The 23,229-nt window shown below is 49.5% G+C and overlaps 2 protein-coding genes across 5 annotated transcripts in view; both read right to left on the bottom strand.

Moving 5' to 3' along the window:
• Positions 1-9,555, bottom strand: part of LOC116952708 (rho guanine nucleotide exchange factor 3-like) — a 30,326-nt gene extending 20,771 nt beyond the window's left edge. Inside the window, exon 1 of the mRNA XM_032972307.2 lies at positions 7,602-9,555. Coding sequence (XP_032828198.1) covers positions 7,602-7,697 — 96 coding nt within the window. The 5' untranslated portion in view covers positions 7,698-9,555. The remainder of the gene's footprint in view (positions 1-7,601) is intronic.
• A 123-nt stretch (positions 9,556-9,678) lies between these two features.
• LOC116952707 (lysine-specific demethylase 5A-like) overlaps positions 9,679-23,229 on the bottom strand; it is a 53,455-nt gene continuing 39,904 nt past the window's right edge. For all 4 annotated transcript variants that reach the window (XM_032972304.2, XM_032972305.2, XM_032972303.2 and 1 more), the window contains 8 exons: positions 22,126-22,281; positions 20,619-21,263; positions 18,923-19,081; positions 17,446-17,652; positions 15,382-15,706; positions 14,209-14,432; positions 12,676-13,074; positions 9,679-11,156 (listed from right to left, as the gene is read on the bottom strand). In XM_032972304.2, coding sequence (XP_032828195.1) covers positions 11,007-11,156; positions 12,676-13,074; positions 14,209-14,432; positions 15,382-15,706; positions 17,446-17,652; positions 18,923-19,081; positions 20,619-21,263; positions 22,126-22,281 — 2,265 coding nt within the window. In that variant the 3' untranslated portion in view covers positions 9,679-11,006. The remainder of the gene's footprint in view (positions 11,157-12,675; positions 13,075-14,208; positions 14,433-15,381; positions 15,707-17,445; positions 17,653-18,922; positions 19,082-20,618; positions 21,264-22,125; positions 22,282-23,229) is intronic.

The following is a 23,229-nucleotide window of genomic DNA, read 5'->3' on the forward strand; positions in this document are numbered from 1 at the left end:
GTGGGAGGGGCTGGGTGGGGTGGGGGTGGGAGGGGCTGGGTGGGGTGGGGGTGGGAGGGGCTGGGTGGGGTGGGGTGGGGCTGGGTGGGGTGGGGTGGGGCTGGGTGGGGCTGGGTGGGGCTGGGTGGGGCTGGGTGGGGCTGGGTGGGGTGGGGGTGGGGTGGGAGGGGCTGGGTGGGGTGGGGGTGGGGTGGGAGGGGCTGGGTGGGGTGGGAGGGGCTGGGTGGGGTGGGAGGGGCTGGGTGGGGTGGGGGTGGGGTGGGAGGGGCTGGGTGGGGTGGGGTGGGGGTGGGGTGGGAGGGGCTGGGTGGGGTGGGGGGTGGGGTGGGAGGGGCTGGGTGGGGTGGGGGGTGGGAGGGGCTGGGTGGGGGGTGGGAGGGGCTGGGTGGGGGGTGGGAGGGGCTGGGTGGGGTGGGGGGTGGGAGGGGCTGGGTGGGGTGGGGGGTGGGAGGGGCTGGGTGGGGTGGGGGGTGGGAGGGGCTGGGTGGGGTGGGGGGTGGGAGGGGCTGGGTGGGGTGGGGGGTGGGAGGGGCTGGGTGGGGGGTGGGAGGGGCTGGGTGGGGGGTGGGAGGGGCTGGGTGGGGTGGGGGGTGGGAGGGGCTGGGTGGGGTGGGGGGTGGGAGGGGCTGGGTGGGGTGGGGGGTGGGAGGGGCTGGGTGGGGTGGGGGGTGGGAGGGGCTGGGTGGGGTGGGGGGTGGGAGGGGCTGGGTGGGGTGGGGTGGGGGTGGGAGGGGCTGGGTGGGGTGGGGCTGGGTGGGGCTGGGTGGGGCTGGGTGGGGCTGGGTGGGGAGGGGCTGGGTGGGGCTGGGTGGGGAGGGGCTGGTCACCCCATGGTGTCCTTATATAAACTGGAAGCCCAACCGGGATTAATTCTCACAGGAGGCAGGGAATTAATTGTGTATGTCTGTGGATGTCTGTCCACGTGTATCCGGACATTCGGATATAAAAAATGGGAGGGGTGGGGCGGGGTGGAGAGGGGAGGGTAGGGAGGGGCTGGGTGGGGAGGGGCTGGGTGGGGTGGGGAGGGGGTGGGGAGGGGTTGGGTGGGGTGGGGAGGGGTTGGGTGGGGTGGGGAGGGGTTGGGTGGGGTGGGGAGGGGTTGGGTGGGGTGGGGAGGGGTTGGGTGGGATGGGGAGGGGAGGGGCTGGGTGGGGTGGGGAGGGGCTGGGTGGGGAGGGTGGGGCTGGGTGGAGGGTGGGAGGGGTGGGGCTGGGTGGGGAGGGGCTGGTCACCCCGTGGTGCCCTTATAAAACTCAACGTTTAACCTACTCACGCCGGCTTGTGCCCGCCCTCACAGTCGGGCATATTTGCGGAACACACCACGCCGCCGTTGACCCTGGCCACTGACCGAGCAACCCAACGTTCCTACCAGCTCCCTCCGCAGGAATGTGTTATTGACATACGCGAAGCAATTTTCGGAAAACGTCATCCGCAATGCAATATAAGTGCCCCCCCACCCCAGCCTGGAACCGTGACCCAATGGCATTGCCAGCAGCCAGTGTGGTACAATAACGAGCGCACACCACTCGACAGAATTTCGCCACGTGGACACCGGTACTCTTGCCTTTGTCTCCACAACGCAACTCCAGCGTAGTTACAAGTCGAACTGTATTTCTTTATTTTCATTTTTATAGGAAGTATGTTAGCGTTTACGTGATTTTTTTCCATTTAAAGTTTCATATCGTGTGTACATGTATTGTATAGATATAGGCTAGGATAATATAGGCGATCATGTCTGCGAGTGTGAGTGAAATCCCCTAACTCCCTCCTTACGATAGTGTAGCGGTTAGCGCGCTGCGCTATGAACCCGGCGACACGGGTTCGATTCCCGCTCACGGCCAACACCAGTGACGATTATCTGAACCGGTCCCGGGCCTCCCCTAGGTCGACTCAGCCTCAAATGAGTACCTGGTGCGGTGTGTAAACACTGCCATTAGGGAGACAAAGGCGGTCGGGCGTGGTGCTGGCCACCCACCCCCTCGTGTACCGTTCGGGCCTTCATAGGTGCTCGCTAACAGCACTTGCCCCTACAGTCTGTTAAGGCTATACGGGGGATCTTTGTCTTTGTCTGTGTACAATATACGCCCACCTTAAACCAATCCCATACTTGATTTGAACCTTTCGTGACTGCAGGAATTACTCATTGGTCCTTTCGGTAAAGTGACGTAGAAACTTTACCGAACTTTACCGAAAGAACCAAAGAGTAATCCCATACTATCGCACCCTACTATCCTACAATTGTATGAGCACATTTTACACAATGCAGGCCAGAGTGCCCTTAGTGTGGTGGGGGGAGGCAGGGCTTTCGGGCCCGATCGCCCCGGACGTGCGAGGCTCCAAGCGGCAGTTGCTCAGCAGTAAAATTCTCGGAAGAGCGAGAAGAGGAAGTAAAACAAAAAAACCCCAAAAGCCACAAATTTTTGGAGGGAATGAGGATACAGATTAAGCTGTGCACTTAAGTTATTTTAAGTGTGAAACTGATAAACGTTGACATTTCAATGCTAAGCCTGTAATATAGCACGTACTCTAAAACTCTCGTCTGAGTCCACCGTTATTTGGGATTCCAATGATCTACCAACGTTTGCTGGGTCCCTCCACGAAACAAATGTTGATGTTGCAGCAAGTGGCGCAGCCTCATTGGGCAATGATGAGAATGTTGATGGAACTGAGTTGACCCTGAAAAGGGGTCTAAAATCGTGGTCTCACAAATGGGGCCCCTGCTGCTGTTCGTCCATGAGCCAAGGGAGTTGATCGGTACCACCTGGTGTGACGTGCAAACATTATCCAGCCGCGAGCGGTATCCACGATGGGCAGAAATCCTTAGTATAATTACGGTTTGTTTTGTAGACACGGTTAATATTGTCTGCTATATTTGCCAAGGATGGTTTCACGTAACTTTTTTTCCCTCTCCTCGAAATTGGCACGGTGGGCTATGTACGGTGGGAAAGAAGTTCAACATACACAAATACAAAATGATGTTTTCGATTAAACATATATATGGTACCTTTCCCTAACGAAATGTATCTCCTTAACAAAAACTACCACGTTAACCTTGCTATCACACATATTTAGGTAATGTGCAGATGCAATGCTTGAAGAAAATCATTGGAAGTATCCACCACCCCAGCTGGTACCAATAAGCCATGTTTGGGCTCATGGCTCAATCCACCGGGAAACAAACAAAGGGGCCGTTCATAAATGACGTCACGCACCTGGGGGGGGGAAGAGGGGTCAGACATTTGTGACGATGGGGGGGGGGGGGGGAGTTAAAAATCGTCCAAAATCGTGTGACGTCATTTATGGACGGCCCCAAAGACCCCCGTATATCCTTAGGCGCCGTCCATAAATGACGTCACGCGCTTTTGGACGATTTTTGACCCCCCCCCCCTTAATTACACAGCGTCACAAAAAGTCAGACCCCCCCTCAAATGTGACGTCACAAAGCTCTGCCCCCCCCCCAATTTTTTCACATGCTTCAAATCGCTTTAAACTATTGTCATTGTAGTGCGTATTTAATGTGGCGATGCACTCTGATGTTGTAGGAGAAAACATTTATTAAACAGTCTATTTAATTAAGTAGAACGTGTTGTCTATATTTATTTAAAGTTGCGCATTTTTATGTGACGTCACATTTCTCAAACCCCCCCCCCCTCGTCACACATCGTCACGAATGTCTGACCCCCCCCCCCCAGGTGCGTGACGTCATTTATGGACGGCCCCTTAACAGAACGTTGGGGTAATTGCTCTTGGTGAGCACCTATGAAGACTGGTACAGCACGCGAGGGGGTGGATGGCCAGCACTACGCCCGGCCGCATTTGTCTCCCCAGTGGCGATGTTTTCACAATTTACATTGAATGTATGTTGAACTTCTTTCGGACCGTATGTAGCCGATCGTGCTAATCGGATGTGAATTACATGCACACAGTGTATGTAAGGCTTTACTCGGGAGACATTGGGCACATGGGGACGTTTGCCATTTCAAGACAAGTTCAAGTTTAATTTGTTTACCCAGGTGAGAACTAGAGACCAGGAGAGTCTCATTTGCAAGGGTTACATGGGGCTTTAGTCTGTCAGTAGGGGGCGATTATTGCAATGATGCTTGATGTAATTACCAGCGAAACGTTGTACTCATATTGGAAATGTTGTGTATTTACTCTCCAACACGCCCTTGTTTACGTGACAAACCTTATTGGCTGTGTCGGGTGGTGGAGGGTTATTATGAATCCCAACTGAATAATGTGTGGATCGTTTTAGAATTTCGAAAATATGGGCTCTGAACAGTCGCGTGGTGACTACATTATCAGCTCAGGGAGGGTGCAGCAATTGATCAGGCGGGGCTCCAATATTTGATTTGTCTCGCACGGTCGCCAAACGTTACTGCTCTAGTCAAATTCAATCAAAACGTGGAACGTAAATGGAAGCATTTTCATTAAAAAAATACATTTAAGCAGCGTTTTAAATGTTTTTGTTATTTTACACTTGTTGAAGACATATCTCATGGTGGTTGTCCCAACTAGTAGCTTTGAACACCGCGGAGAGGGGTAATGGGCTAGGCACCCCCTGCCCCCAACTCTCTTTACGCTACTGGCGTTGACACCGGCACACTAAAACTAAACTAATTTTATTTTACCACGTAAGCCCCACTGAGCAATATCGCTCATTTTCAGAAGCAACTTGGTGACAAATGATAGCTCAACGAAGTGGCTCATCACATTTATTGCAGCCAAATACTCTAAAACGCACGTTGATTCTAAATGTGGAGGGGGAACCCCGAGGATTGGGAGAAAAATCCACGTGACCACGGGGAGATTGACATGCAAACTCCAAATAATCAGGCGTCAGGGTCGGAATCGAATCCACAACCTCCTGCATAACCAGGCGAGGAAGTTAACGTCTCACCACCGTGGCGCCACTCTTAGCTTCCTCTTGTGAACGACGTCAGGGGGATCTTTAACGTGCACTGTGAAGCAGACGAAGCGCAGTATCGTCACGGTGTTTACGCCCACCTTCCCCCCCAGTCATAATCAGGGGCGACTTCAAGTAGAAGCGTCGAGGAAGTGACTTTCACTTGACCAAACGCTTGCCCATATATGGCCATAAAAGCGTCAACAAAGGCGAGCCTGATGTTCATCCGTGCCATATCGTGGGGCAATCTCAAACGAACCGAAATAATTCAGCGGTGTCGCACTTGTTCTGGGATTAGGCTCCCCCACGCGTTGCAGAGTTCACATTTCAAACAGCGCACTGTGGTTGAACTGTGCTCGGCGGTGGTGGCAGGCGAGCTGGAAAACTTTTGGATCATGGCAGAAATGGCATTCAGAGGCAGAGTGAGCAGCGCTCCTGTTGCCTGGCCTGTAGCTATGCGTATCACAGCAATGCTGTTACCACAGTCGTAGGACAGAACGTTCAAATCCCAGCCCTCGTAGATTTAGCCACATTAGATGGAGTCCCATCGTCAGCGCGATCATTACCTGCCTGCCATAAGAGAAATGAACACCGCGCGATTTGTCTGCACTTATCAGCATCAGCAGCCGCGGTCTATACTTGTCAAATTTTCTTCAATTACGTATTGATTTGAAGCTTTCGTGACTGCATGAATCCATACTATTTGGTTCTTTCGGTAAAGTCACGTAGATAGAAAATTAATAGATCACGACGTTTCGATCGCAACACAAGCGAATTTGTATTTCTTACATTACCTTTGTCACTGTCTACGTGTCTGATCCATGTCACCGCAAGTAATATTCACAAGCGAAATCTCTCTTTAGGTACGTTGGTACACAACACATGGTTGAAAGTCACCCAATTAAAATCGCAGACGAAGTGCATATTTTGAATGATTTGAATTCCCCTGCGATTACAATGCTGCGTGAATGTCTCACTACCTACACTGCTCACGACAGCCAACCACGCAGAGTGTTTCAGGGGTTAGGTTATCCAGTAACACTGGGAAGAGTAAACCTTTTAATTATTAGCAACCTCCCTCCTTGCTTATGAACATTCGGCAACAAAGTGTTCTGTTCAGGGCTTTGCTACGAAACAGAGCACCCTTGTATTATTAAGCACGAGCTTTCACGCGTGTCCGGCAAAACTCGGCTCCTTTAAACTAAAAGCACCTGACGCAGCGGTCACGGAGCCAAGGGGCTACGAGAGGGGGCTTTAGGTGTTGTCGCCTTGGTTTTTGTGTGTGTGCGCGGCTCCAAACGTGGAGTTCGTCACATGAATTATGCAATTCATGTAAACGCCGAAAGTAAACCTCCCCCCCCGTTACGTGTTCTCGTCGTCGTACAAGCCACGCAGTGTGCGCTCGTTCAGGAAGTGTGCGCGTTCGTGCAGACGTTGAGTCAGTAATGGCCAGCGCTCTTCCCACATTTGAGGGGAGCGATGAAGTTGCACGGAGCCACTGGGGGGTTAATTCCACATTCCTATGGTGGAGGTTCGAAGACGATGCGTTTTGTTGGGCGTGTAATTCTTTTTGTGAATAATCGCAACTCACTTCCCAAACAGGAGACGCAAGCCTCGGGGCAAGTGGCACTTTACCTCACCGGGGGGGGGGGCATTAACGACGGGCTGGGGAGTCCGGGAATGAACGCGGCCCCGGAATGACAACTGCGTTCACGGCCACGCGCCCTGCGTCGTGAAACCTGGCACCGGTGATAATTGAACGCTGCACTCGCATTGCGTCTTGATTTGCGTCACCCAGCAAGACGTATTTTCAAAACACAATTTCCCAAACCACTGCCCCCCCCCCACTCCGAACTTCCATACATCACGCACTACACAGCCTAGAAACGATGCTGTTACAAGGGAGCTTTATTCAACATTAGGTAAACTAAGCTGTAAATATATTTAGTTTTTTTTACTTCATAAATATTTAAATAATGTATACTTTTCACTTTTGGCCTAATTTTTTTTCAAAAAACCCAATTAACTCTATCTCCGATTTCTGTATTGTGTGTGGGACGTTTGGAATTACTAGATACGTACTATAACTACAAGCCATGTAAACCTTAATAAAATGACAGGCATCAAAGCACCAGCCTAAAATCTAAACTATCAGCAGTTTAGATTTATTTTGTTCATGACCTAACGTCTGAGGAGGAAGGCGACTTCTCACGATGTTTCCCATTACGCGTGAAAACATTGCGACTGTCATTAAATCGGCGATTGAACGCCAATCGCACTCCCGAGTCTGAAGAGCAACATCAACAACTCTGTTAACGGCCCTTATAAGGGCCAAGTCAACATCTCGATCAGACCATCACTGCCCATCATGCAGCTAAAAACATCTACGGCAGATTCCATGCAACAACAAAAAAGCGCGATCTCACCAAAGTTGCTAAAGCCAAGAATGTCTTCGCGCGATAAGTCTCTCTGAAACCATTAAACTGTTCGTGGATCACAATTGTTCAGTGTGAAGTTTCAATTTTACCTTTAAAGTTATTCGAACAGGCGTGGGCCAAAAAAAAGCCACACCTCAGGCGGTGTGACATTTTTGAAAAAGAAACCCAAACGGTCGAGAACGGAAAAAAAACCACGGAAAAAGCCAGCGGCGGGACCCATCAAAACCCGTCCCCGCAGCGGCCGGAGAGCGCCTTACCTCCGGCTCTTTGCGCAGCTGCACCGGCTGCGTGTCCGGCGCATCCAGAGAGCGCTTGGCTCCCGAAGAGCAGCCGGTGGCATCTTTAGCCACCATCGCCAGGGTGAAAGGCAGGCGGTGGTGTCTCTAGCCGAGCGGCAAACGGCTGGGGTGGAGGGCGGGAGGCGGCGGCGGCGGTGTGCGCGCACCGAGGTTTGTGTCCGAGGCTGCGTGGCGAGCGAGGAACTGGTGACGATCGAGGGGGCTCTCGGCTCAATGTTCCCCCCACCACAGGTCCCGCCCCGCCCGCGATCTCGGTGGCCCGCGGCTGTGCGTGGCGAGCGGCGGTCTCACCGTGCGCGACAGGAATTTACGCAATTTTTTTTCACGTCCTCGTCGCTGGCTGGAGTTTTTACGCACACGCCACACATCGACTCGCGCGCTCACCCACTTTGCTTGAGACAAACAAAAATAGAGGAAACCGGTGTGGCAGATTTGTTATCGTGTTAATGAAAATGCACAACCTTCTTGAATAAAACGGTTCCACAATGTGTGGGAGACATTGCGCGCATAAATAAAACGTATTTGTGTATTTTGCAGTGACTTGCTATAATCTGTCTTACCAAGGCAAGCACTGCACAGCACTTGCTATGAAGTTGCCTTACTGGCTTAGGTATGCCAAGGAAAGAGACCACAACAAAAAAAAGTGTGAATGTAAATTTAGCATCCGTTGGCTTGGCCAGCTTAAGGCACACCGGACGTCACTTCCTAAATATGCGTGTAGTTCCTAAGTACAGTACTGTATAAACATTAATCCTGTACATGTAGACTTCACAAAGCCTGCAACGAACTGGTGCAAGTGCTGCATTGTGCACGCAAATTGAGGCCAGAATAATACGGCAATTGGGTCGTATGGCCAGCAAACCACCTACCCTCCTGCCTTTGTCTCCATAGAGTTGATGTTGACACGATGCCAGAAACCAATTTTATGACAGCCGAGTAAAGTGGCTCGGATGAGAAATGAGTCACGAAAGCTTTAAATCGAAATGCAAACGGATAGTTTGGAGTTCAAGTCCTGGTTGTGGGTTGACTCATCCCATCATCCCTCTGGGGTCGATAAAATATCCACCACTGTGGGGGAATCAACAGAGGCCGTTCTATGGAGACTAGCCTGCTGAAGGAATGGGGAATTTCCTACACCGGCTCAGGGATGTACACAGGAGATGAGCACTAGCTCGATGCTTATTTCAGCAGGAATCACTTTGACTTTTTGACTTTTGAGTCAAACTCGAGCAGCCCGTGACAAGTTCCAATTTCCACTCCAAGTACTCATCCAGGTATTAAATCCACCACTCTCAAGTGTTTACACCTGAAGTACAGTAGCACGTGCGCCTATACGCACGTTCTCACGCATATATGGTGTTAAGCGTAAACACTAAATACCATGTGTTCAGCAGCTCGAGTGAAATATGTTATTTCGGAAACTGCCACATGTGGAAATATGGGTGTGGCTCTGTAAACGATGGCATTGGAAAGGCTGCATGACCCCCCCCCGCACACCTGGTATGGTCCATGCAGACCACAAGAACACACTGTAATTTTTTGATGGTGAATTTTAAGAGGCCTGGGTTCTCAGAAACATGGAGGCCCTCACTGTGCCCTCCCCATATACGCATCAATAGGGCAGCCGTATCAGACCGGGAAAGTGAGAAACTTGGAACTCAAACAGAGCTCATTTCCAGCAGAAAAGCCATGAGGAAATCACCCAGTGGCTTTTGCTGACTGGGTAATCCAATGCCTTGCCCCCTTTGGGAACATTACAACACGAAAGGCGAATTTTGTTGAAAAGTGGCTCTTTAAAACTGTTTCATCCAGCTTCACAAAACGTTACACATCCAAATGAATGTATGAACAAAACATGATGCTAAGTGGGTGGCTTGGGGAAAGTTACTGATATCACACAGCCCTGCGTGGTAAATCGGATTTGTTTTGATAAACGTTTAAGAGCAACAACAACAAAAAAAACACAACTCAAGCACAAAGTTAACTCCCGTCCTCATACTAGTAACGACAGACAACGCGCGAGTCAAAGGGACAATTTTCAGCGTTAACCGTCTACACGTTTATTTCCTACCGCTTTACTCGAGCATAAAACTAACAGCGAGTCCGTTCTGCACACAAATCCATTTTTTTTTTACTCTAAAGACAAAGCTTGCACGGAAATAAAGTGATTCCACAATGGAGACGGTCTGGAGGGGGGGGGGGTTAGGATGGGGCACGCGCCTCAAAAACGACTATATACACGCCGCTGAAAAAAAAGGGGAGGTCGCAAACCCAAAGTCGTCGAAGAGAATATGCTAACATTTGTATAAATTAAATTTGACATCGGATAAATTTAACTGCCAAAAAAACATAAAACAAAATAAAACACACGCGGAGCGAGATAAAATAAACGACGGGGGTGAGGGGTACACAAAAATAAGGGAAGTTAAATCTGACAACGTAACATGTGCAGGAAGATTCTGTAGCTAAATATACAAGCTTTTAAAAAAGTTAACACTTATTTTAAACAGACTTTTCAGGAAACGAGGGGAAAAAAAATCCCCTTTCCCCTTGCTCAACAAGGTGTTCTGTTGACCGACAATTTGTTTTTTTTTATGAACAAATCAAATGCTCTTTGACAAAAGTGTGGTCAGTCTCATCCCAAAGTCCGGCGACTGAGAACATCGCGTGGCTTTGCTGCATTTCCACGTGAACACTGTTATTAACAATTTTAAAAAAATACTTCAGCATTGTGAAAATTAATAACCGAGGTCCACGGGGCCAACATGGGGAGGGGGATGGGTGTGGGGTGAGGGAGGGTCCCACCACCCCCCTTGTGCTGGACTTGAAGGTTAAATCTTGAAAAAATTATGATCATGCCCATCCGGTCCATTGAGCTGTGTTGCAAGATTCCTGTGTCTTCTTTTTTACAGTTCAATGTACAGACAAATCTAACCTACACAACTCAGCGTTGCCACCTCCTACACATTAACCTATAAAGAAACACTCAAGGAACAAGCAAACTGCCATCAATCCCCCTTCACCTTGAGGCCATCTTTCAGTCATTTCAATTTGGCCTGTACTCAAAATGCCGTTGTGCCTTGCTTAAAAGTGTACTTCACAGAGACAAGGGCAAGCTTCCTCATACATTCCAAGGTGCACCCCCTCAATGTACACACACGTCCTTCCGGAAGTCCAAGAGCAAGGGCCGCTTGCTTTTTCCGCAACGTCAACACGGGCCCCCCGTTTTTGTTCGTCCTGGGAGCTGGAGGCGTCAGAGTTGGGGGAACACGTGCTGGCCATGCGAGCGAGCGAAAAGAGCAATCGGTGGGGGGGGGGAGCCCAAACACTGGTGCTGCTGGGGGGAGGGGGGGGGGGTCAGGGCTAGCCCGTGCTCTGCGCTGCGTGAATGGGTCTCCTGCGTGTACAACGCAAGCAGATGTAGTCCTCTTTCTCGGCCATCTCGGTCGATACGCCAACGCACACCTGGTGGAACCAGCCGTCGCAGCCCCCGTCGCACTGCACCCAGTTCACCTGGGCCGCCGGGGTCAGCAGAAGACACAGACGAGACGGAAAGTCACCACGCGTTACACCGACTGCAACCATAGCAAATCCCTGAATAATTTTGTCTTTTATTCAAAGTAGATAGCTAGAGTTGTTATTTTGGAGGAGAGACGTGCTCCCGACGTTCGGTTTGATCCAAAAATATTTAAAAAATCTGGCCAAGAAGGAACAAAATTTGTTGAGGATTTGAATAACGGTTTTTATGTGGATTGATTAGAAATATTGACGTCACAGGAAGAGGTTTATATATTACGTCACTTTGTACTTTTCCAACCAAAAGTGGTGTCACGTGGTATAGGGTGACATCACTTTTGTTAGCATCAAGACATGCAGAATGATTACATAATGTAAATTATCCAAAAATACTGAATCTTGAAATGCAAAAAATCGTCCCTAATTCAGAGCTAAATCTATTCTAATAACTTCTTACGATTTGTATGAATAAAATCCTAAACGTACAACCTTCAGAAACCACAAGAAGAACACAGCGTTGATAAATTGTCTTTCAGGATCTATAGCCCTCACAGAGCATTAAAGCTTGGGTAACAGAGCCGACCCAATAGTAACCAGTATCTTTAATAGGAATTGCAATTGCAGCAACGCTGTTGATTTAAGATATCACTGAATTAGAAACAAGCTAATGTAGGAGGCATGTTCACCTAGACAGTGATACCAACAGCATAGATACATCACTGTTGACATCGGCGTCCACAGGCAGATAGCAAATATTATTTGCGGATCCCAGGCCAAATTAGAACATTAACATAAGCATACAATTCTCATGACAACCGCTGCCAAATAAAAATCCCCAACTAAGAATGAAAAAATAACAAGCTTGTACCAATAGATGGCACTAGTACTTTATGGCCATGGTATACCACGGGATTAAATCCGGGCAATTGGTTGTCATAGCTTTCTGGTGGAATCCCAGAGCTGTTAAAGAGATTCACCAAAATGGATCGCAGCGTCCGGTGTATTGGTCACCGCTGGTCTACACGGTGCGCATAAACACAACCTTTCGGTACGGCGTCTTGAGAAGGAGCTGTAAATCTGACGCGCTATATATGCTGTCAGGAAAGAGAGGAAGACCTAACAGAGAATGGCTTGATGACATAAGAGATTGGTGCCAGAAAGATGTGGAACTAACTACTTGAGCATACTGGCACAAGACAGAGGAAAGTGGAAACAAATGACGAATTGTGCAGGGGGCACCTACGGGCTATCTGCCCATGGATCGTGATGATGATAACCAATATGACCTTGTATATTTGTGCAGTCACCGATGACCAGGCTGAGACCCACCAACTCACCACACCCGGTTTAATAACATGATCCATGGGCAGAATATCGTGATGACGATGATACAAAATCGACGTTCATGTTGTTCTTTCCCCGCACCTCCGATGAGCAGTTAGCTACGCACGGTGCGAAAGAAGTTCAACATAGGCACATGTACATACGTTGCAATTGGCAAAATCGTAACAGTCACCTCATCTCCGCAGGGCCGCTGGCAGTCTTCCGCCGCGCACACGGCGTACTCGTCATCCGAGTCGTCGTCTCGACTCGTCGCTTTGCGACCGCCGGCCTTGACCTTCCTCTCCTTGGCGGCGCCGGCGCCCTCCTTCATCTTGCGCTGCTTGGCGCGCTTCTTGTCTTTCTTGTCGGCCCGCTCGACGCCGCGCCTCTCCGCTTTGGGCTCGTCCCGCTTGCCATCGCCCGCCGCCTTGAGCTTCTTCTTCTTGGGCTTGTCGGCTTTGAGGATGTCGCGCGGTGCGGCGTCGCCGCCGAACGTCAACTCGCCCTTCTCCAGCTTGCGCTTGCGCTTCTTGTCCAGCTGATCCTTGTCCCTCGCCCGCGCTTTCACTGCCTTTCCCTCCCGGCCCACCGTCTGAAAAATCAGCGACGCATTAACTTGGGGCGCCAACGGTGGCGGGATGTTAACTACCTTGTTGCTTGGTATGCAGGAGGTCGTGGGTTCGATCCGGACCCCTGACACCTGTTGTATATTTTGAGTTTGCGTGTCTCTCCCCGTGGTTGCGTGGATTTTTCTCCAGGTCCTCCAGTTTTTCCCTTCACATTTAAAATCAACATGCGTTTCGAACATTTGGCTGCGATAAATTTCCATGTGATAAGTCAATTCGTTGAGCTTTCATTTGTGGCCAGGTCGCTTCTGAAAAATAGCTATATAAGCTTAGTGGGCCTTACCTGGTAAATTATTATTTTATATATATAATTGAAGCCCCCCCCCACCAGCCCCCACCAAAAAAAACCTCTACAATTGAGTTGAAGAAAATACAGGATGTGTTGTGAAATCTCAACAATGATGCCGCTGTAGTTTATAATCGGATTATTGCACGCTTTGCAATTTTTTAAGTACATCTGAATAGAAAAGTCACAATCGTCAATAACACTGTCAATAATATATAATAGGCGAGGTTTTGGGCAATGGCCCTTTCACAGCACAGAGACGATGGAGTTAGAAAATGTTTCACTTGAAAATGGAACCAGTTGAGTGGAAGGCACAATAGAGATGTCACATGTCAAGATGAGTGTAATGGTATGCAGTAATCATGAACGGCTTCATTGAGGTACACCTTAATAGCCAAGTGGCAACAGTTGGAAAACTGAACCTATCTTTAAAGCCAGTGGACGGTTCATTCGATGTCACAATTACCTTAAAAGCACATTCGGTAAAAGAAAATGTTTAAGACCTTACAATAACCCAAAGATTTACAGACTCACATACAGGATGCAAACTGGGACATGATGCAGCAGAGTTTAGCTAAAACCAGTAACAATGTAACCCTGCCCCTCTGATAAGCGCGGTTGGCTACGTACGGTGTGAAAGAACTTCAACACACATACGTATAACTTGTATCGGTCAGAAATCCCTATGATGAAAAATTACCTGTATATTACTCAACTGGGATCGCACAAAGCACCCTCCTGAAATCAGAAGTTTAGATTCAGTGAGGGCTTGTGGGTAAAGGAGCGAAAATAACACGAGTGAATCGAACCGTACCTGGAAAAGGCCGAGGGCAGTGCCGTCTCCCGGCGGGCTCTGCGTGGCCTGCAGAATCCTCCAGAGGTGCAGGCTCTCGTCCATGCTCACCTCCAGCAGGTCACCCTCCAGGATCAGCTCCTCCAGCCGCGCCTGAGCCCCCTCCGACAGGCGGAGCACGGGCGAATCCAGCGAGCGCGGCACCAGCGGCGACTTGCGGGGCTGTTTCCGGGGCATGCTCATGCCTGCGAAACGGTGGCACAGGCCACAAACAAAGATAAACAAAGATCCCCCGTACAGCCTTAACAGACTGCAGGAGCAAATGCTTTAAGTGAGCACCAATGAAGGCCGGCATGGCAGACGAGGTTGGTGGGTGGCGAGCACCACGCCCGGCCGCCTTTGTCTCCCCAGTGGCGATGTTTACACACCGCACCAGGTATTCATTTGAGGCCGAGTCGACCTGGGGGAGGCCCAAGACCGGTACAGACAATCGTCACTGGTGTTGGCCGTGAGCGGGAATCGATCACGGGTCGCCGGGTTCGTAGTGCAGCGCGCTAACCGGTACACTACCACGCGGGTCATACACACACGCGCACGCACACGGCGTAAATCATTCATTATTCACTGCGCTGCAAGGTGATGATCAATGCAGAAAATTATTCGCAAAGGCAAAACGTGACGGTGCAGCGCTGCAATTGCTTGCTTGAAGCAGATGGCGCAAAGTGTGTTGGTAATACACCCGGCAACGTAATAACCAGAGCGGCTACGGGGTTAAAACCATTGCTGCTCGGCCACATTACTGCCACTGAAGCTCGACCAGGGGGTAGGAAACCTGCGGCTCTGGCTCTTTGGCTTCCCCCTTGCGGCTCTTTGGCTGCCAAGGCGGGCAGCCTTTTGAAAAAAAAAAAAATCTTCAACGTAATTTAGCGTCAAGATAATTTATTAAATATGGCACGGAATGGGTCACTATGGAATGTCTTGGCGACAACAAAATGTACATTCAAACTGTACTGTTAAAGTATAACTATGGGGGAAAAATCTAAATAGACGCAGTTCCCTCACCTATTTTGTTTATTGAAGTCAGAATGTGTGTTGTCATCTGCTGTATATCTGCTGTATTTGTTTCCATGTACAAACAGCTCTGTGTGTGATGCACCTCCTGCATGATCCAGGGACCCATGTGCGGCTGCTTACCCTGGTGTATAGACTTGGAGGCTGACGAGTAGGCATGCTCCGAACAAAACGACGCAGTCACCATGCGCTGCTGCTGCAGCTGCTGTTGCTGCAGCTGCTGTTGCTGCAACTGTTGCTGCTGCAGCTGTTGTTGCTGCTGGAGCTGTTGCTGGTGGTGATGGTGGTGGTGGTGGTGATGGTGGTATGGTTGGTACTGTTGGTGATACTGGTGGTGATGGTGGTGATGGTGGTGGTGATGCTGTGGGGGATAACACTCCTCCGTCTCCATGGGGACCTCTTCTTCGCAGAGCAACCTCATCTCGGCCAGGGAGAAGTTGCTCGGAGACTGGTGGATGCACACACGCACACAGGAGTAAACCATATGCACGTGCAGGACAATGGCTCTGTGGATACATGTTATTGTCTTTTCAGCAGGAAGCTGTAAGTTCAAAGCCTTCTCAAAGACTTTGTTACGAGACTGCTTCTCAGCTATAAACGCTTCTTGGCTAAACTCCCACAAAGTAAGATTTCAACGCAGTTGAGATAAAAACGTTCTATGGCTGCAGTATATATATCAGACAAAATAGGTGCTTCATCTCATAAAATAATTTAGGCAGGGACCTTTGAGCAATTGAACCTTATATGGAGGGACCCCGGGGTCCCGAATAAACGGAAGTCAAAAATCGCAATTAATCTATTTTTGGCGACTCAGTCTCGCCGCGCACATAAACGCCGTGACCCACCTGGCGCGGATCATTCTGTTGTCATGTCGTCAAAGCGCAGCGAGGACGAATGCGCAGGAGAAACAAAACTTTGAAACTTTGATTAGCGCATTGTGTACAGCTCGTCGAGAGGAATAGACTGGCGTATCGTTTGCCTTCAACAGACATAAAATGACGTCGTAACGCAGTTTATGCGAGAGCCGGGGGCTTATGGGATCCCGGGGTCCCGCCATAAGGTTAAATTCGAGATAATTTTGTACATAAACCATAGCATTGGCATGTCAATATATATTTGAAGGTCATGCAATTTGTTGCTTATTCGAAAATATCCCCAATTCTTTGTTTGATCACTCAAGGCACACACTATTCTTGTGCTGCAATTTACACCACTTTACTCGGACGTAATATTAAATAAAGTTGAAGACGAAGGGAAAGTTTGTCATGGAAATGTCACTGCACACTTGTGGGCGATAACGAACAGTTGCGCATGCTATTTCATTTGAATTGCCACATTCAAACACGGACTTGTGAGCACGCAGCAAAGCATGCGTCACTTTCATGGCATTCACAAACGCACATTACGTTCTACAGTGCACACACACACACACATTTACACTTCACAGTGAGATGATGAAGGTTGTATTACAATGACAAACACGAGTATTCTTGAGAATGTATTATTTATTTAAGCTCAGATTTTTTTAATGTTTTTATATATATAGAATTTAAGCCACATGTAATTTTATTAATCTACCGGACTGTTTATGAAATTGAAAAAACGGCACAGCCAGGTGGCTCGCCGGTAGAGCCGAGCGGCTTGCAAATTGCAAATCCTCCTTGGGGATTGACTGGTCAATAGAATGACTTCCACTCTGTAGTGAAATAAACTTAGAGAGAGAATTGCTCTCGTCATAGAAATGTGAAATTTGTATCACTGGTTCAGGACTGTTAATGTATGTATGTTGTTGAACAGCTTTCACACCGTATGTAGCCAACCGTGCTAATTGGAGGTGTGGGAAAGGAGAACAAACTAAACTAAAAAGAACAGTTCTAAATGAAGGAGTTTTTAATCCACATTATTTAAAAGTGCATAGCTCTCAGTGGCTTCACGATATTCGATTTAAGAGCGTTCCAAATGGCCACAGACGCACATTTGAAAGAGCGCGATGCGGTGACCGTCTTTGTTTGATGGCTGTAAACAGGAGCTGGAGCACCGACTCCACACTCATTTGAGAAAGAAATCACTTTGCCTCTGACAGTCGCATCAGACAGATCCGTTGGGAGGCCCAGCCTTGTTCACCTCGGGGACGAGACACGAGTTTTCCCCGTTTGCACTGAAATTCGCAGCCGACAGCGAGCTCACCTTCCCGTGGCTCGGCTGGTATCGGCCCGTGTATCTCGCGCTCTCCTCGTCCGAATCGGTGTCCTCATCGTCGTCGTCGTCGTCGTCGTCGTCGTCTTCGTCGTCGTCGTCGTCGTCATCGTCGACGTCCCTGGCCATCATCCTCGGCGAGCGCCCCATGACGCCGGCCGCCGCGGCCAGCTTGCCGAACGCCACGTGATGGACGCTCTGCGGTGCGGAGAGGAGACGGCACGCAAAAATAGAAAGCATGGTCATTCTACTAAACCAGGCGTCGGCAAACCTTTTAAAGTAGAGCCGGTTCTTTTTCGTCTTTGGCCGAAATTGTTCGAGAGCCGCATTACACACGCAGGGCTACGTGTGCACAAACACAGCAGCACGTATACAGCAGATGACAAATACATTTTTACTTGAATAAACAAAATAGGTGATGGAATAAACTGTCTATTTAGTTTCGCCCACCCCCCCCCCCCACCTTTAACAATACAATATAGTTTGACTGGACAATACAGTTCATAATAAAGGTTTTTGGGTTAGATCGCGTTTATTTATAAATGTGTCGTAACCCTCCACCACCCGACACGGCCAATCAGCAAAAAAAAAGTGTCACGTTGACAAAAGACAAAAATTCACTACTTTAGCCCACCGGTGGTGATTGGCCGTGTCGGGTGGTGGAGGGTTACGACACATTTATAAATAAACGCGATCTAACCCAAAAACCTTTATGAATAATATTGGTTGCGAAAGCCTACATGTTAAACTGGACAATACAGTTTGACTGTTGTACATTTTGTTGTCACCAAGACATTCCAGTAACCCATTCCCCGCCATATTAAATTATGTTTAAGATTTAAATAACAAAACGACTGTCCGCAAGGGGGCAGCCAAATAGCCGCAAGCTGCCGCAAATTGCCCAACTCCGTCCTAAACCAAACAAAAATTATTTACATTTTTTCACGTGAGGACCACTGAGCTATACAGCTCTTTTTCAGAAGCGACCTGGCCACAAATGATAGCTCAACGAAGTGGCTTATCATCATCTGGAAATTTATAGCAGTCAAATCCTCTAAACGCAAGTTCATTCTAAATGTGGAGGGGAAAACCGGGGAACTTGGAGAAAAATCCACGCGACAACGAGAAGAACTTGCAAACTCCAAATATACAGGCGCCAGGGTCATGATCGAACCCACGACCTCCTGCATACCAGGCGAGGGAGTTAACATCTCGCCAATGTGGCACCCCACGGGTCAATAAAATTAGTACCACTTTGTGAGGAAGCCAAAAGTGGATACTCTTTCGCACCAAAAACATTTGGATCTTCCACCACTGGCTCAGGGCTGCAAACAGAATAAGCACTAATGGCTGTCAATGCTTATTTGAGCAGGAAACCGCTGTTGTCTTTTGACGTGTGAAAGCTTCTGAGAGTTTGCCCAGAACGCTCCAGCCTGGGGCAAGCGTTGCGAGCGAGAGGTTGCCCTGCCTGTAGCTCGGGGTTCGCGGCGGCCTTCTGCAGCTCCGCGTGGATGATCTTCTCGGTCTTCTCGCGCGCTGCCTGCTCCACCAATCGCTGACTCAGCACGGAGAGCTTGGCGAGCGCCGACGCGAGCTCCGGAGTCGCCAACGCCTGCCGCGCTCGGTCCTGAGCGGCGCAGAGCCCAGGGTTATATAACGACACAATGGACGCCACGGCAAAAACCTCGCACACATTAGTTATTCAGTGTCATTTTTGTACATGTGGTATTTGCGCCATTCGTGCGGTGCAAGGCTATCACGAGAGCGCTGTTTCACAGCGTGCAGTGGCTTCAAAGGAGGGGGCGATGTTGCCACGTGTAAACCCCATAACATGCGGGTAGTTTTTCAATTTTTTTATCTGGAGAAATATGGACCATAATGCCGCCACACAACGGCCTAATCGTTTCGAATGACACCACGGGATCTTTAACGTCCACTGTGATGCAGGCGGCAGGTATCTTATGGTTTTAATACACACTGCAGTAATAACCAGGGCGGCCTGTCCGAGTCGAACTGCAAACCTCTGCAAGAAGTGGGGAACAAAACCATCAGTTGACCATCTGACCGCCCCATGATGCCATTGCCCCATTCACCGCCACGACGTTGGAACTCATCGGGATTTTAATCAATGAAGCATTAGGTTGTTCCGAGTGAGTTTTCCGGACCTGGCTGCCTATTGAGCTCCACTTCTCCCAAGAATTCTTCAGAAGATCAATTAAAATGTAATGCCTTGAAGATGCCCGCAACAGCATGTGGCGAAAATTGAGGAAGAAATGCTCAACACTGGGCCCAACCAAACAAAACTTAAGTTTAATTTACAAAGCGACTGTGAAAACCCGTGCTACGTTTGGTTGGAAGCTGCTGCATCTATAATCCACACAGCGAGCATTTACGGTCATGGCCAATCTTTAGGAGAATGTTTATAGGTCCTTCGAAGCCATCAACGTGGGCATTATACGAGTGTTTCACAGCACGGTCCTTGACTTGGCTGTGGACACGCGATGATGAAACTGTTGGCAGCCGTCCGTGCGGGATGATGTATATGGCCAGACCATAAACCATCACTCCAGAAAGATACCAAGTGGAAAAGATCAGCGTTTTTTTCTTCTGTTCGGTACATTTAAGTGCAAGGCCCAGCCCAGTGAATTCAAGCTCAAGGAAGAATATACTTTATAATACTCAACAGTATTGCAAGAATAAGTGATGCGATTAGGAGACAGTTAATTGCTATGAATGCAAATGCTATGTGTGGTCATTACCGCAATCATCATGTTCATCAATATCTCTCTCACCAGTAGAATTATAATTGAGTTTTAGTACTCTGTGCAAGCGGTTCTGTAAAATGAAGCATCATAAAATGAAAGTTGTTAAATTATAGTACCTTGTCTCTCGAAGTGGGATCATTATGAAATGATTAATTCATCAAGCCATCATTACTCAACACTCAATGAATTCCTATTTGATTCACGTTCTACCCGTGTGCAGTTTGGAAATTAGATTTTCAGGCACTCTTTCTTCACACTTGCAAAAACACTTAATTATAAGCTGGGCAAATATCCCAGGGAGGACTGTTTGAATAGAGCCCTGGCATTCAACGAGACTTCTCATCACACAAAGACAGGAAAGCTATTATGATTATAAATATGAGCAAACCCCTTCCTCACCTGCCAAGCCATGGCGTGCTCTGTCAGACACTGGAGCGCTTCACCCTCTGGAAGCCTCACTGGCAGCTTCTGCAGCGCCACCAGCAGCGCCAGGATCGTCTCTAGGCGTGGGCGGCGTGAGCGCTGGCACAGCGGGCACAGGAAGCGCGGCTCCTTCGCACCCGCGCTGTTAGCGCTACCGCTGGCCACGCCCGACCCGACACCCCCGCCGATGAAACCCGCGCCGCTGCCGTACAAGCTGGCACCGGCCGTCAACGAGGACAGCGCTACCGACGTGGCCAATCCGCCGCCACCGGCCCTTCCTCTGTTCGTGCCGCCCCCGCCGCCTCCCGTGCCGCCGGCCTGGCCCTTCTTGAGGCCGACGGGGCGCGGCAGGGCTACGCACGTCGAGTGAAACCAGTCGCGGCACAGCTGGCATTGCAGCATGGAGCCCTGCGCACCGCGCCGACATACGCAGTAGCGGCACTCCTCGGTCGAGGGGAGCACGCCGGCCAGGCACGTGCCGCCGCCGCCACTGCCACCAGAAACCGAGGCCGATCCTGGCATGAGGTCGCCGGAGCCCGGCCTGGGCTTGGCTTGGTTGATGGCTCGGAGCTTCCGCATCGACTCCAGCTCACGCCTCTGGGACTCCTTGAACGAGGCGACCTGAGGGGGGCAGGTGCCGCAAACGCGAGCCCTCAGATGCAGCATGTAAAAGACCACAACGTGCATTTCTTGTTTTCTTACTTACTAGGTAAGGCCCACTGAGCTATGTAGCTCTTTTTTTAGAAGCGAGCTGGCCACAACTGAAAGGTCAATGAAGTGACTTATTACGTGTAAATTTATGGAAACCAAATACTCTAAATGCATGTCGATTCTAAATGTGAAGGGAAAAACCGGAGGACCCGGAGAACAATTCAGGCGACCACAAGAGAACATGCAAACGTCAAATATGAAGGTGTCAAGAGTCTGAATTGAACCCACGACCTCCTGAGAGGAAGTTAACATCTCGCCGCTGCAGCGAATTATAAGAAATGAAGATAAATGAAGACAGACAGTATAGTCACACAAACATTCGCTCGAGCAGAGGTTCGGCGATGAGATGTTTGCCTCGGCAATCAAAAATAAAGTGTTACTTTGGCTCGCGACATCTTCATTGCAAGGTGAACACTGAAAGGCACTAATTTGTTTTGATCCAATTTTGTTTATGCACACGAGTGGATATGCATAGAGGCATTTGAGTAAAGCACCATCAATTAATAACTGTCATTACTTACTGTGCTCAGTGTTAGGATGTACAGTAACAGTACATCACCATACAGACCACAATGATGATGTACAGAAACCAATAGACAAAACACCTTAAACGAATGTCAACTCGTGCCAATTCATGTTCCTATTAAGACGTCAAGACGAAACAACGACGGCCAACTTGCAACGACCGCGCTTCTGCTCCTGTTCCACTGAACCATCGAGGGGCCGACGTCGGGGGTTCGGGAATGTTTAAGGTGGCGGCAGGGTGGCTCACGATGGCAGCAGGGTGCACAGGCTCATCGCTGTCATCGTCCAGGCTGTCACCCAGCCCAGAGGCACTGCTCTCCTTTTCCGACGCAATCTCCTTCAGCTTCTTGCGCTTGGTCTTGCTGCTGCTGTACATGCCGATGTCAGCGCGCGGACTCAGCACCTGCAAGAGCAGCATATACCACAACGCGCAAACACGTGCTCACAAACGGCAGGTCTCCCACGGTGCTTTTTTGTGCTTAGTCTCTTGTCCTTCCCCCGCACCTCCGATTAGCACGGTTGGCTACGTAAGGTGCGAAAGAAGTTCAACACGCAGATGATGCCTCGCATGCACGTCACGTGACCACAGCATTGGGTGTACAGTGCTCTCGGCCTTGTCTAGACCGCCGATTCAAGATGTGGGCGTGCGGGACGTCCGTACCTGCAATGGTGTGACATGGGCGAGCGCGCAACAAGCTGAAGCAATTATCCCTACGTGCTGATACCGTCAAATAAATAAATAAAAACAACTTCCACTGTTGCCAATTTCTCCATTAGTCTTTGCAGCATAACGTGCCTCTAGATGCATTCATGTGAATGCTGTCAGTGCTAATGTCAGGAACTATGCTTTGCCTGCTAATGTGCGCCTGCTAACTTACAACTGCAGAAGGATAGCAAAGAGTACAAATGTCAAGAGAAACAGTGATCGATGAACTGTAAGAGCTAATGGAGACTCATAACTGTGAACACATTTTATTAGTAAAAAAATATCGACTATACAGATACACACGAGATGGTATATCTCATGCAAAAGAGCTCCTGGGAAAAAAACCCACGCACAAAGGTACATAATAAAAGATCCCCGTATAGCCTTAACAGATTGTTGGAGCAAGTGCTGTTATAGCAAGCACCTATGAAGGCCGGCAAGGCACACGCAGGAGTGGGAGGCCAGCAACACGCCCAGCCGCCTTCGTTTCTCTGGTGGCGATGTTGATACACCGTGCCAGGTACTCATTTGAGGCTGAGTCGACCTAGGGAAGGCCCAGAACCGGTTCAGATAATCGTCACTCGTGTTGGCCGTGAGCGGGAATCGAAATGGGATCGCAAGGTTCGTAGCACAGCGCGCTAATCG

Source organism: Petromyzon marinus, chromosome 48 (genome assembly GCF_048934315.1).
Source record: "Petromyzon marinus isolate PM22_M1 ecotype Great Lakes invasive population chromosome 48, UKy_Petmar_22M1.pri1.0, whole genome shotgun sequence".
Taxonomy (NCBI): Eukaryota; Metazoa; Chordata; class Hyperoartia; order Petromyzontiformes; family Petromyzontidae; genus Petromyzon; species Petromyzon marinus.